Here is a 13,253-nt window from a genome sequence, read left to right on the forward strand (position 1 = left end):
ATGTCAAACACGCGGCCCGCAACAGAAATCTGTGCGGCCCACATGACAGATCCTAGTTAGCACTGAACTTGTACAAAATAATTACTATCGTTTGTGATTGAATCATTCTGCATCTTCGGTGTTACTTATTGACTTTTCTTACTTCTGCCTTCTGACAAAAGCGCGTTTTCCCATGGCATTACAGTACCGGAAACGTCATCTGCTAGTATAGCCACGAGCCTTGTCCAAAGTTAATGAGCCACAGCGTCACAACTGAAGTGCTAGGCTGCAGCAGGGGTGGCCTTAGGCATGTGCAAAGTGTGCACCTGCACAGTTCCGCCAAATCCCAGGGGCCGCCACGCCAATATATATTGAATATAAAACAGAAAGAGAAAATAATGACACAGCTGACGGCAATGTGGCCGAAAAACATTCCGTTTCTTGTTAATTAGTACGCTGTATTTATAAATGTAGCTAGAGTCGGAGCAGTAAGCTATATGTAGTATTATAATGTTTTGCCGTAATGAGAATATCATGGGCCGCCACTTGGTTTTCAAGTTACGGACACACGTATATAGAAGCATGTCATGAGCATGAGGCGGCTATGCAGTGTCCGCAACGGATGTGGCCATCCACCGTGCATAAGATACCGTATTGACATTGCCAGGCGAAGGGGCCACCGATTCTTTCTCTGCCCAGAGCTGCCATGAGCCTAGAGCCGCCCCTGCTAAGGATACACTACTGTCTGGGCTGCTGAGACTGGCCACTGGGCAGAACTGACCATCACGAGTAGTAATAGCCCGCATATTTTCACGTTTTTTTGCTCTAGTTTCATGTAATTTTGTGCTACAGCTGAAGATCAGAAGTGGATGCGAGAAGTTGGTGAGTTGTTTATTAACATATTTGTGTGATTTTGAGTTTGTAAAATTATTGTAGGTCAGGTGGCTTTTTGCATATCGGCTTATTTTACAATATAAACTTTGAAGTAAACTTAGTAAAGTAAAGTTTGATTTTTGGAGGATTTGTTTTCCAACTTGAATTACTGAGCAATGAATTCAGTGAGCATTTTCGTGATTTCAGTTCACACAAACAGGGCATTGCGCTGTTCTCTTACAACGTTGAGAATGCGCCTGAGAATATCCAAATGGAATTGATTGAAGTGCAGTCAGATTCTATTCTGAAGGCAAAATACAATGAAGTTGGTGTGCCAGGCTTGTATGCTTACCTGCCACCCTTGTATGTGCAGATCCGTAAGTTGGCATCGAGAGTACTGTCAATGTTCGGAGGCACTTACCTTTGTGAGCAATTGTTTTTGTTAACGAAAGCTACCAAAACCCCACATCGCTCAAGACTTACCGTCGAGCACCTTTCATCCCTCATAAAAGTTGCAGCTGCACAAGATTTCAAGCCTGATATTGACGAACTGGTTACTAACAAGAGATGCCAAGTGTCGGGACAAAAGAAATAAATCTCACACTGTACGGCTCCTATATAAGCAATGAATATAATATAATGAATATCAATCATCAAGACACTATATAAAAGCAGTCGGGATTGTCCTTCCGTCCCGTGAGTGCAAAGCATAGCGGTATTCCGCTTATCACAGACTTACTACTTGCGGCTTGCGGTATGAAGCGACGCGATGTGAGCAGAGTTCTGGTGCTCCCACCGTTCCCTTGCTTTTGTGCGCGATGCGCTGGAAAAATAGACAAAATTATGTCTCTGGAAATAATGTTGATGGAGTACAAATGCCTCACCGCGTAGTAAATATCAGGGGAGATGGTGCTTGCTTATTCTAATCTGTAGCTTATTTAGTGCATGAAACTCCGTCTTTAGCGGTACAGATTCGGGCTGACATTGTACAACATGTTTTAAGTAATTGGTCAAGGTTTCAGCCATTTACAATGATGCCGTCAGGAATCTCTTATACAAATGAGCTTCAGTATCTCACTGAAATGTCAAAGTCTCAAACTTATGGTACCATTTCTGAGCTAATGGCAGCGGAAGAGTTGTTCCCCAATGAGTTTCAAGTATATTATTATGGAGTCCTACACTCCCAAGTTTGGACAGGCACTCGAGGGGATAAAAAAACTTAGGTTTTCGGGAGATGTTATGAATGGGCACTTTGATGTTCTCATTCCCTACACTTACATGCCTGATGTACACATGAAGCGCACACAAATTGAGGATAAAAGTCGGTCACATTAAAAGGCGGGTGAGCCTAGTAATATAATAAGGACCTAGCTAAGAGGTTAAGACTCTAATTCTACACTGTTGTATAGAGACTGCATGGAAATAAATTGCTTTTCTTTAAACTTTAAGTGTTAAATTTTTTAAGTTTTCAGTATTGGAAAGAAAGCTACAGTAACTTTGTATAATAGTATTTGTTACAGTACGGCCCGCTGACGCACGTATGGCAGTCGAAGCGGCCCACCAATGGTAGTGAGTTTGACATGCCTGTTCTGTGCCTTTTTTTTTTTTTTTTCCCACAACAGCATCAGAATGTATGGAAGCATATTTGAGCCACAGAGAAAAAAAATTAGGGACACCATCTATTGAAGAGGTTTATTTTGTAATTAAAGTGGAAATTTTGGCTTTAATCTCAAAATTTCCACTTCAATCTCGTAGTTTATTTTGTCTTTAAAGTAAACTGTTATAAATGTCATCTTAAAACCAACCCAGTTTTAAATGGCTGTGTGCTTCTGGGGCTTCCTCCTGCGTTGACAGCAGCAGCAGGCAGCAATTGCCACACAGAACACATTAAATTTATGATATTCTAGCTCTCTGCACACTGAATCCTTAGATTTATACTTGATATCATTTTCATGATGAAATGCATTAAGTTATGTATATTACATTTTACAGATAAATTGTTAGCTTCATTTAAATTATTATCTTCATTTAAATAATGAATACTGTTAATAATTACACATGTGGGGGCAGCACAATTGCGGAGCGGTAATGCTGCTCCCTCTCAGGGAGTCACGGCCCTGGTGTTCCCTGCCTAGAGTTTGCATGTTCTCCTGTTGGGTTTCCACAGTATGCTTTGGTTTCCTTCCAAGGATGTGCAGGTTTGGGAATTTGGTGATGCTAAAATGATGCCAGTGTATATGTGTGCTGGTATTCACCTTTCGATGAGCTGATGCCCCATCCAGGCATTGTTTCTGCCAATACTTGCTAGAATGGGCGCATCCCTGGATTGATGGAAGCAATCATTAAAAATCTACCCTTTTCAGAGATATTGTGGCAAGGCTGTCCTGGGAATTTAATGGATGTTTCAGGCAATTCACAACACAGCGAAGCCGAACGTTGTTTTCTCACCGTGATGATATCTCGCGCTGCCACCTGATAGAATCTTCTATATTTACGTAAAGTATACATGCAAGTATAAACAGTACATCGCTTGTGTAGCAGTAGTGTTAGCAGGAGCACACGTCACATCACGTGAAGTATAAACTGGCCTAAAACTGAAATAAGCAATTAAGGGTGTGGAATCTTAACAAGGGGAAGCCGAAAACCTAAAATTTCACTTGAGCAATAAGTGCTTCATTAGCAATAATTGACTTCTCATTAAGAAACTGGTCTGGAACAAAAATCTGTAGCCACTGTGGCCCCCCAGGACTGACATTGCCTACCTCTGGTCTAAAATGCAATTTCACTCTTCTACTGTACAAGTTACCTGTAGACTCTAGAATTTCCTTCACAGCTGCCAGTAGAAAATCCTTTTTATGAATAAGGAGGATTACCACACCAACTCCAGCATCCTCATTCAGACAAAAAAAGCAAACACTGTTGCTGTCATTCTGTAGAAAACCCAATTCCCATCTCCCCAGAGAAATTCTGTATTTCCAGCTAAGACCAGGTCAGAGGCTCCGAGCAGCCAGAGTAAGCAGTTTTAAAGGCACCTTTTAGGCAAGCCTTGCAAAAGCCTGGATTCACATCACTATTTGGGAGGAGCCATTGAATATCTCTGCTTTATTTTAGAATTGATCATTGTTCAGTTTGGATGGAGAAAAGACAAGAAGAACAGGATGGAGAAACCAAATGTATGGAAGTTGTTCTCAAATCGAGCCTTGTGCTGCATCTTCCTTAAAATTTTTGCCTTAACGATTAGACTTCATAGCTATGAAATGTCAGACACAGAAACTTGACAGGTATCGTTCTCATTTAGAAATTACCATCACTCGATTTTTTTGCCCACAGTAAGCATAAAATTAAACTAGTCTGATGGCAGGTTTGTTTAGCGATGCTCTAGCTAAGGATATTGATTTCTATTTAGATATCTCCATGTACTAAGCCAGTGAGGACTCTAAATTTAAATTTTATTGCATGACAACTTTGATGCCTATCGTGCAGCATCTTAAATTATGTTAAATTGCAAACAGTTTGGAGTTGGTGTCGTCCGTTATAGGAGATGGACGTCTGAAGCAGAGCTCCGCTAGCAGCGTATTTCATATTATTTAGAGGTATCCTGTATTTAATCTGACCAAGGAACTTCCACTACAATATAGAAGCATGAGTAACAAGAAGAAATGTCAGAAAGAACCGGAAAAGAAACTTAAAGCTGCATCAAAGTCTGGACAGACATCCGGCTCGAGTGCAAGGTATGGCCTCTCGGAGACTGACCTGAAACAGGCAGATGAATGCGCAGATTTCCTGGGACCCCGCTCCATTGTATCGTCTCCAGTCGAGAGTGAAAATGGGAGCGAAGGTGCAAGTGATACAGGTCGCGATATTCGAGACAAGAAAAGGCTCTGCAGGGTGTGCTCTCATTGCGAGCCCGCAGCACCTGCTGTAACGGCCTTCTCACCATTAACAGCTGCAAAACGCGCAGCCTACTTTTTACATTAAAAAGTTGCTACAGAAAGCCGATATCAAATACAGCCTCTTGTATCCCGCCGAACTGAAAGTGGAAGTTCAAGACCAATATTATGTATTTGCAAGCAAGGAGGAAGCTGAAAAGGAACTAAAAAAGTTGTTTCCGACACTTTTTTGAAAGTTAATAAGGAGCCGTATTCTGTCAAGACATAGGAAGGACCTATCATCTGCTGTTGGATCCACTTTTAAAGAGACTGGTATTATAATTATACATCCTTTTCTTTACTTGGACATTATATGTTTGTCTTAATTACAGTTATAGACGCAAGTGTGGAAGTAATTAAAGTAGGGCTGGGTTTTTTTTTTCTTTTTTTTTTTTTACTACCTTAAAGTAGACTGTTTAACATCATACTCTTGGTTTATTGCTATTTCTACTATTACTTTATACTATTACATTAGGATTTACTATGTTTATCCTAGACTGCTTTTTAAAATCATTCCCAGGGTTCTTTCTTTTATTATCTTAATATCTTAAAATTGCTGAAGATTATTTTAAGCTTAAAGACTGTTAATGATTATATTTTCGGCAGATAGTATTTAGAATTCAGCTGCAATAGATATCTCTTTGTTTTAATTCTCTAACGCCGCTGCGGGGTGGGGTTTGTTTTGTTTTGGACGTGTTCTGTCTCTTTGTATGTCAGAGGACCGGGATATCGCGAAGTGGGAACAAGCCTCAAGTGGGGAGGCAAAATGGGGGGGGTGGAGGGATAAAGGGGGGAGAGAAGGAGAGCAGGCTATATCTAATCTATTCTTCTAATCCTTATAGCTATATAAATGTAATGAATTATTATTATTACAACTATAAATATCAAGGCAACAATAGGCTAAAATGCAATAACTCATGGGGAATTTTGAAATTAAGATTAAAACTGCCTCACAACCAGTTTAGACTATAAAATGACATTAAAAACTCAGAATCAATGTCTCCATGATGGGACAGTTAACTTTGTGAGCTGGAATGTTAAAGGACTGAATCACGAATTAAAGAGAAAGAAAGTATGCTCTCACCTAACAGGCTTAAACGCTAAAACAGTATTTTTACAGGAGACCCACTTACTAAGCAAGGATCAGTTCAGACTACAAAAAGACTGGACTGGCCAAATGTTCCATTCTAGCTTTATAGAGAAAACTAGAGGGGCGGGAATTCTCATACACAGAACAGTTCCGTTAGTAGTTTTGGACTCTGAAGGGAGATATGTGATGGTCATGGGCAACTTATTTAACAGTAAAATGATTTTGATAAATGTTTATGCACCCAATGTCGATGATAAGGAATTCATGCAAAATCTATTTGCATCCATTCCCAATGTGAACACTCATAAAATTATAATGGCTGGGGACTTTAATTGTGTTTTAAATCCACTCTTAGATAGGACTCCTGTGACAGGGGGGATGACATCTAACACTGCAAAGACAATTACACAGTTTTTAAATGACCACAACTTATCAGACCCCTGGAGGTTTCTTAACCCAAACTCAAGAACATATTCGTTCTACTCACCAGTGCATTATAGCTACTCAAGAATTGATTATTTTTTTATAGATAATAATTTCCTGCCTAAGATTAAATCATGCAAATACGACACAATTGTTATCTCCGACCATGCCCCTCTAGTCTTGGAGCTAAAATCATTAAGCCCCTCACACTCACCTCGCAGATTGCGTCTTAACCCTCTTCTATTGGCAGACGAGAACTGCACAGAATTTATATCCAAACAAATCAGCTTCTTCCTAGAGACAAACACGCCCACAGAGGTTTCTGCAGGAACACTCTAGGAAACTCTAAAGGCCTTCTTAAGAGGACAGATTATTTCATATCTTTCCCACAGAAATAAATTAGAAACCAAGAAAGTGTCAGAGCTAAGAAGCGAAATTACTAGAATAGATGAAGAACAAGCCACGCATCCAAGTGAAGCTCTTCACAGGAAAAGGCAGGCCCTGCATACAGAACTTAACATCTTAACAACTAAAGAAACTGAACAACTTATTTATAAGTCAAGACATCATTACTATGAACACGGAGAAAAACCTAATAAGCTTTTAGCTCAACAAATTCACAAACGAAGTTCGCAATGCAATACCAGTAATCACCAACACGAATGGAGAAGAAATCATTGACCATAAAAATATAATGCACGCATTTAGAGATTATTATAAATCCTTATATTCTACTGAGTTCAAAGAAGACAACACACAATCTAATGCATTTCTGGATACATTACAGACACCACAAATAGATGCTTTAAGTGCTGGGGAACTGGATAAACCTCTGACGCTAACAGAATTACTAGATGCTATAAAGTCACTTCTAAGCGGGAAATCAGCAGGCCCTGATGGTTACCCCGTAGAATTTTATAAGAAATTCTCCAATCAGCTAGCTTTCCTCTTATTGGCAACATTTACAGAAGCTAGAGACAACCAAATACTACCTCAAACATCTCGTCAAGCATTTAATTACTGTCTTTCCTAAGCAAAATAAGGACTAGCTAGAAGGATGGAGAAAGTGCTGCCCTCGGTAATATCACAGGATCTAACTGGATTTATTAAAGGCCGACACCTATCTTCCAATCTCCAACGCTTGTTTAATGTTATATATTCACCAGCAAAATCAAACATCCCAGAGATTTTACTATCATTAGACGCAGAAAAAGCATTTGATATGATTGAATGGAACTACCTTTTCACTGCATTGGAGAAATTTGAGTTTGGCCCGAATATTTGTGCATGGATCAAACTACTGTATACCAATCCAGAAGCTTCAATTTGTATTAACAACTTTTGCTCAGACTACTTTAAGCTAGAACGTGGTACCAGACAAGGATGTCCCTTGTCACCACTGCTGTTTGCAATCGCCATTGAACCACTGGCGGTTCACTGTCGAAATTCTTATCAGATAAAGGGGATTATCAGAGAAGGACTGGAACAGAAAATTTCTCTATATGCAGATGATATGGTTTTATACAGTATATATCAGACCCAGAAAACACTGTGCCTGCAGTTCTAACAGCACTAACAGAATTTCAAAAGATATCCGGTCTCAGAATTAATCTGAATAAAAGTATACTCTTTCCAGTGAATTCACAAGCATATAATATTAGATTGGACACCCTACCTTTTACCATAGCAGATCAGTTTAAATACCTGGGGGTAAATATCACAAGTAAACATAAAGCTCTTTATCAACAAAATTTTGCTGTCTGTATGGAAAAAATTAAGCAAGACTTGCCTAGATGGTCAACCCTTCATCTCAGTCTAGCCGGAAGAATTAACGTTGTTAAGATGAATATCCTTCCTAAACTTTTTTTATTTCAGAACATTCCAATATATTTCAGTAAATCATTTTTTAAGCAATTTGATTCAACAATAACCTCATTCATGTCAACTCAAAACACCCACGTATCCGAAGAGCGACCCTACAAAGACCTCAGGCAGAAGGTGGCATGACTTTACCTAATTTTCAGTTTTATTACTGGGCAGCAAACATACAAGCCATAAAAACCTGGACACAAAAAAATGAACATACACAGGCTTGGCTCACAATAGAAGTAAAATCCTGTAGTACTTCTTTATACTCCCTGCTCTGCGTTCCAATAAATGCAAGTTATCGCAAATATACTAATAACCCAATTGTGCTTTACTCACTCAGACTATGGAACCAACTTAGAAAGCATTTTAAGATGGAAAATCTTTTATCCGCGGCACCTCTGCAAGAGAACCACCTCTTTCAACCCTCGCAAACATATCCAGTTTTTAATACCTGGGAAAGTTTTAGGATTAAAATGCTCAGAGATCTATATATAGACAACATATTTGCATCTTTTGAACAATTACGTTCCAAATTCAACCTTCCAGCTACACATTTCTTTCACTATCTTCAAATTAGAAATTTTGTTAAACAGAAACTGCCCGATTTTCCTCACCTCATACCCTCCACCATGCTGGAAAAAATACTGCTCAATTTCGAGGAATTAAACACCATTTACGCATTATATAAAATCTTATTAGAGTCCCCTACCTTTCAAAGACCCAAGAGGACATTGGGAAGAAGATCTCTTAATCAATATATCAGAAAAGGAATGGAAGGTAGCAAAGCAGAGAATTCACTCGAGCTCCATATGCGCAAAGCATAGAATTATTCAACTGAAAATTATATATCAAGCTCATCTGTCTCACTTAAAACTGTCCAAAATGTTTCCAGGGCAAGATCCAATCTGCGAACGCTGCAACCAAGCTCCTTCCTCACTGGGACACATGTTTTGGGCCTGCACCAAACTAACATCATTTTGGACCAAAATTTTTAAGTGCCTTTCAGACAGCCTTGGGGTCACAATCCCTCCTAACCCGTTAACCGCTGTGTTTGGTGTTCTTCCAGACGGACTTGAAGTGGAGAAGGACAAGCAAACGGTGATTGCATTCACTACACTTTTGGCACGCAGACTTATTTTGTTAAATTGGAAGAATCCTAACTCTCCTCTGATAAGTCAGTGGGAAACCAATGTTTTATATTATTTGAAATTGGAAAAAATCAAATTCTCAGTTAGAGGATCTGTACAGAACTTTTTCAAAAACTGGCAGGATCTAATCAATATTATTTTAGAATAAGAGAAATAACTATTACCGTATTTATTTTCCTTCTCTATTTTTATATACCTATATATATTTCTATCTTTCTTTTGTTTATTGTTGCCTTATTAAAAAGCCCTAATCAATTCTCTTTTGGCTAAGCTCTCCTTCTCAGGGGTGGGGTTTGATTTGTCTTTAATTTTTCTTTTTTTTTTGTTATAAATTGATCTATTTGTATGGAATGATTACAATAAAATTAATAAATAAAAATAAAAAAATTGCAAACAGTTTGCAGAACCTGGTCACAGTAATACTTAGTGGGACATCTGGTCACCCCACTTCCAGTTCATTAACATTGATCCTTCATGCTTTATTTATTCAACTGTGAAGTACTGTCTACAGATTTAAGGTTAAAGTGCCTCCAAATGTTTTCTTTAAAGTATTTACTCCTGTCCTGTTCTATTCACTGAATTTATGCTAAAGCATAACTGGCAGCACAGTAGTACATTGCTTAGGGATGCTGCTTTGTTTATCCATTGTCCTATATGTCCAGTTGTTGTCTGTGTTGAGTTTGCATGTTCACCCCTTGTCTGCCTGGGTTATCCTCCCACTTACACAAGGCATACTAGTTAGATTAATTGGCCTTTTCAGTACTGAAGAAGGACAGTCTTGCTGAAACTGATTGAAAAATGAGTGGAACACAGTGTAAAAAAATATAAGATAAAAAAGTATGCCCTCCTTTCTATTTTGCAGGAAGCGCATGCTTCTTAAAAAAACAAAACAAAAAAAAAATGCTGTTTTATTTTGCTGCCTCAGATTGCTTTGTGATCCTACTACCTGTCTGCACATACTCCCCACTACATAGGCAATGGACGGACAAAACACTTCAGCACTGAAGAAAAAGAGCACATAGCTGGTCTTCTAATGCTGATTAACTTCTTGAAGCAGTTGCTGAGACAGAGGAAGTTGTCTAGGCACCAGAAAAGCAATCTTTGGTTCAACAGTAGAAAACAGATTGGTTTTTTGTCTGTTGATACATCCTTGGCTCTTCAGTTGTGTCTGGTGAATTCACTTTTTATCATATTGTAGCGCCCTGTGAGGGGAGAAAACACGGTAAACATTTTCTTGATGTAGGCAAAAATTACTGAACTTTATTATTGATCGTGCTTAAGCTATATACAGTGGAACCTCGGTTCATGAACGTGTCAGTACACATACAACTTGGTTTATGACCAAAAAGTTCGCCAAACTTTTGCCTCGGTTCACGACCACACACTCGGTATACGAACAAGCCAGTTTCCCTTTCGGTTTGTGCGCGCCGATGATTTCCGCACATGTTGCATTGTTCTTGGTCAGATGTGCGTGCGTGCTTTCGCTGTGAAGTCTTTGTGCTCTATTTCATTTCCCTTCTGGTTTGTACGCGCCGATTACTGTATTTAATCACGTGTTCAGCCTCTCCCTGTTCATTGCTCTCAGTCAGACGTGCGTGCTTTACCTGTTAACTCTTTGTGCTCTACAGTATTTCGTGTGCTTTTGCAGTTAACCATGGCTTCTAAGCAAGTGAAGAGTGGCGAGAAGAAAGTGTTGCAATGTTACTTTTGTCTTTTTTTCAAATGTTAATTTTTTTTCCCCCTGTGCTTAAAACTCATTTTAATAGAGTGTTTACAGCGATCGGGTTATAATGCTATTAGCATGAACTCCTGTAATGTTACTTTCTTGGTTGGCTTTTAAATAAAGGTCGGATTTGTTCAAATGTTCCTGTTTTTTCGAGAGAGAGAGAGAGAGGAGCCTCGGTGTTTGTGTCAGTGTTATTCAATGTTTTTACATTTGTTTACTATTACACTGTGCATTCTATGGTGTAATCAACTATATTTGTGCTTAAAAATCTTTAAAAAAAATATATTTACATACAGTTCATACAGTCTGGAACAGATTAATTGTATTTACATAAAATCCTATGGGGGAAATTGCTTCGGTTCACGACCAAATCGGTTTACGATCAGAGGTTTGGAACGAATTCTGGTCATGAACCGAGGTTCCACTGTACAGAACTTTTGCCTCTCCACTCATCACCCCGCCTCTTCCCACACTACAGTGTGTGTGAATTGCGTCCTTACAGAGGCGCATTGCCTCCAGCCACTTCAGTATATGTGTGAAATCTATAAAATTACTCCAGTAATAATGCAAAACAGTTGTCACTGTAATAAGAACATTATGGGACCCCTCTTGGGGATAAAAATTAGTAAATTTTTATATTGAATCATCATTTTATCATTTTCTTTCTTGAAAAGGACCTTGTCTTACAGCTTAAAATTGTTTTTATGTACAGTCTGACATCAAGTAGTATGGTTTTCTAAATATGTTTACATATATGTGTTCTTGGAATCTAATTGCATTCTGTGTATAAACTTTTAAAAATAGCGAATGTAGAGAATATCCAGTATGTCTTTACAGCAATTCAAACCAAAATCAGTGGTGCAGTGATTGTTTTCTTACTGCTCCCTACACTACTCTGCTGGAAAATGAAAAAAGGTTAAGGGGGGATTTGTATTTCACAGGATAATGATCCAAAGTGGCTCGGTTAGAATCTCAGCCTTAAAACCCCCAGGATTGCTGTCATTTTCTTAAATAATTCCCAGAGGATGGACAATGGGCAATACAGCTACATAATTGCGTATAAAATTAATTGACTTAACCAAAAAGATTTAGTTTTTTTGTTTACAGTTGTATTAGTTTTTTCTCTATTTTTATTTCCTTATACAAATCACATAAAACTCAGATAAAATTTGCAGAATTTCCTCAAAAACCCAATCTGTGAGGCTGTTGGGAAAATGATGTGTGTTGACTATCTTTTCAAGCTACTTCATTTATTTTGTGACGAGCATGAGCAGAATCTTTGTTCAGTGTTACTGGCATAGGACAGCTGCTTAACAGTTGTTTTATTTTGCTGTTAGAAATAATGAATATACAGAGTACATATGAATAATTTTATACTGTTTTCCTGATAGTTCAATTCTGCTGCAAAACAACTTATTGAGCTGGACAAGCCCACCAGTACAGGAGACTCTGGAGAAGGGACCTCTGCAGCTGGTCAGTCTAATGGCACACAGAAGCACACAGACACAAAGAAGAATACAAAGAAGCGTCACTCTTTCACTTCCTTAACTATGTCTAATAAGGCCTCTCAGGCTCCCCAGAACCGTCATTCCATGGAGATCAGCGGTCCTGTCCTTATAAGTTCCAGCAACCCCACTGCAGCTGCCCGTATTGGAGAGCTGGCTGGAGGACTTTCTTGTAGTGCACCTTCACAGGCAAGTACACACATTAAAGTTTATATAATCTGTTTTGTTGTTATTGTGCCAGGTTTTAGCACAAATATTGTACAGTACAAATTGTGTATGGTTGCTTATTTTATAAACAGTGTGATGTTAGTGTCAGTTTCTCTCATTGAATTTCTGACATAATTTTTTGTTTCTTAGGAGTAGTTACAGTTTTGATCAAGCCAATGATAAAGACTGTTTTTGTTAGGTAAATGGAAGTTTATATTTGCTTGTCAACTGGCTACTATGTTTTTTTCAAATGCTAACTGTTCTTAAATCTCTTTAAAATATGATTGAACCTTTTTGATTTTGAAAGTGGTATGCATTTATCTGCTTAAAACATGGTGCATCGACCTTTGTTATCCTAGAGGAGGACATGTGTACAAAGATTTGTGAGGAGATCCAGGTGACAGGGTTCATTAGGGATGTAACAGTGGAACAGAGATCACTTTTCAAATTAATCTCCCACCTTATTTTCCTAATTTTCAGGTTTACCGTATACTTCTTTGTACT

At 38.6% G+C, this 13,253-nt stretch overlaps 1 protein-coding gene across 1 annotated transcript in view; it reads left to right on the forward strand.

Annotated features, from left to right (window-relative positions):
* Positions 1-13,253, forward strand: part of sh3rf1 (SH3 domain containing ring finger 1) — a 220,052-nt gene that overhangs the window by 181,051 nt on the left and 25,748 nt on the right. The window contains exon 5 of the mRNA XM_028802191.2: positions 12,429-12,731. Coding sequence (XP_028658024.2) covers positions 12,429-12,731 — 303 coding nt within the window. The remainder of the gene's footprint in view (positions 1-12,428; positions 12,732-13,253) is intronic.

The sequence above is a fragment of the Erpetoichthys calabaricus genome, chromosome 5, assembly GCF_900747795.2.
Source record: "Erpetoichthys calabaricus chromosome 5, fErpCal1.3, whole genome shotgun sequence".
NCBI classification, from domain to species: domain Eukaryota; kingdom Metazoa; phylum Chordata; class Cladistia; order Polypteriformes; family Polypteridae; genus Erpetoichthys; species Erpetoichthys calabaricus.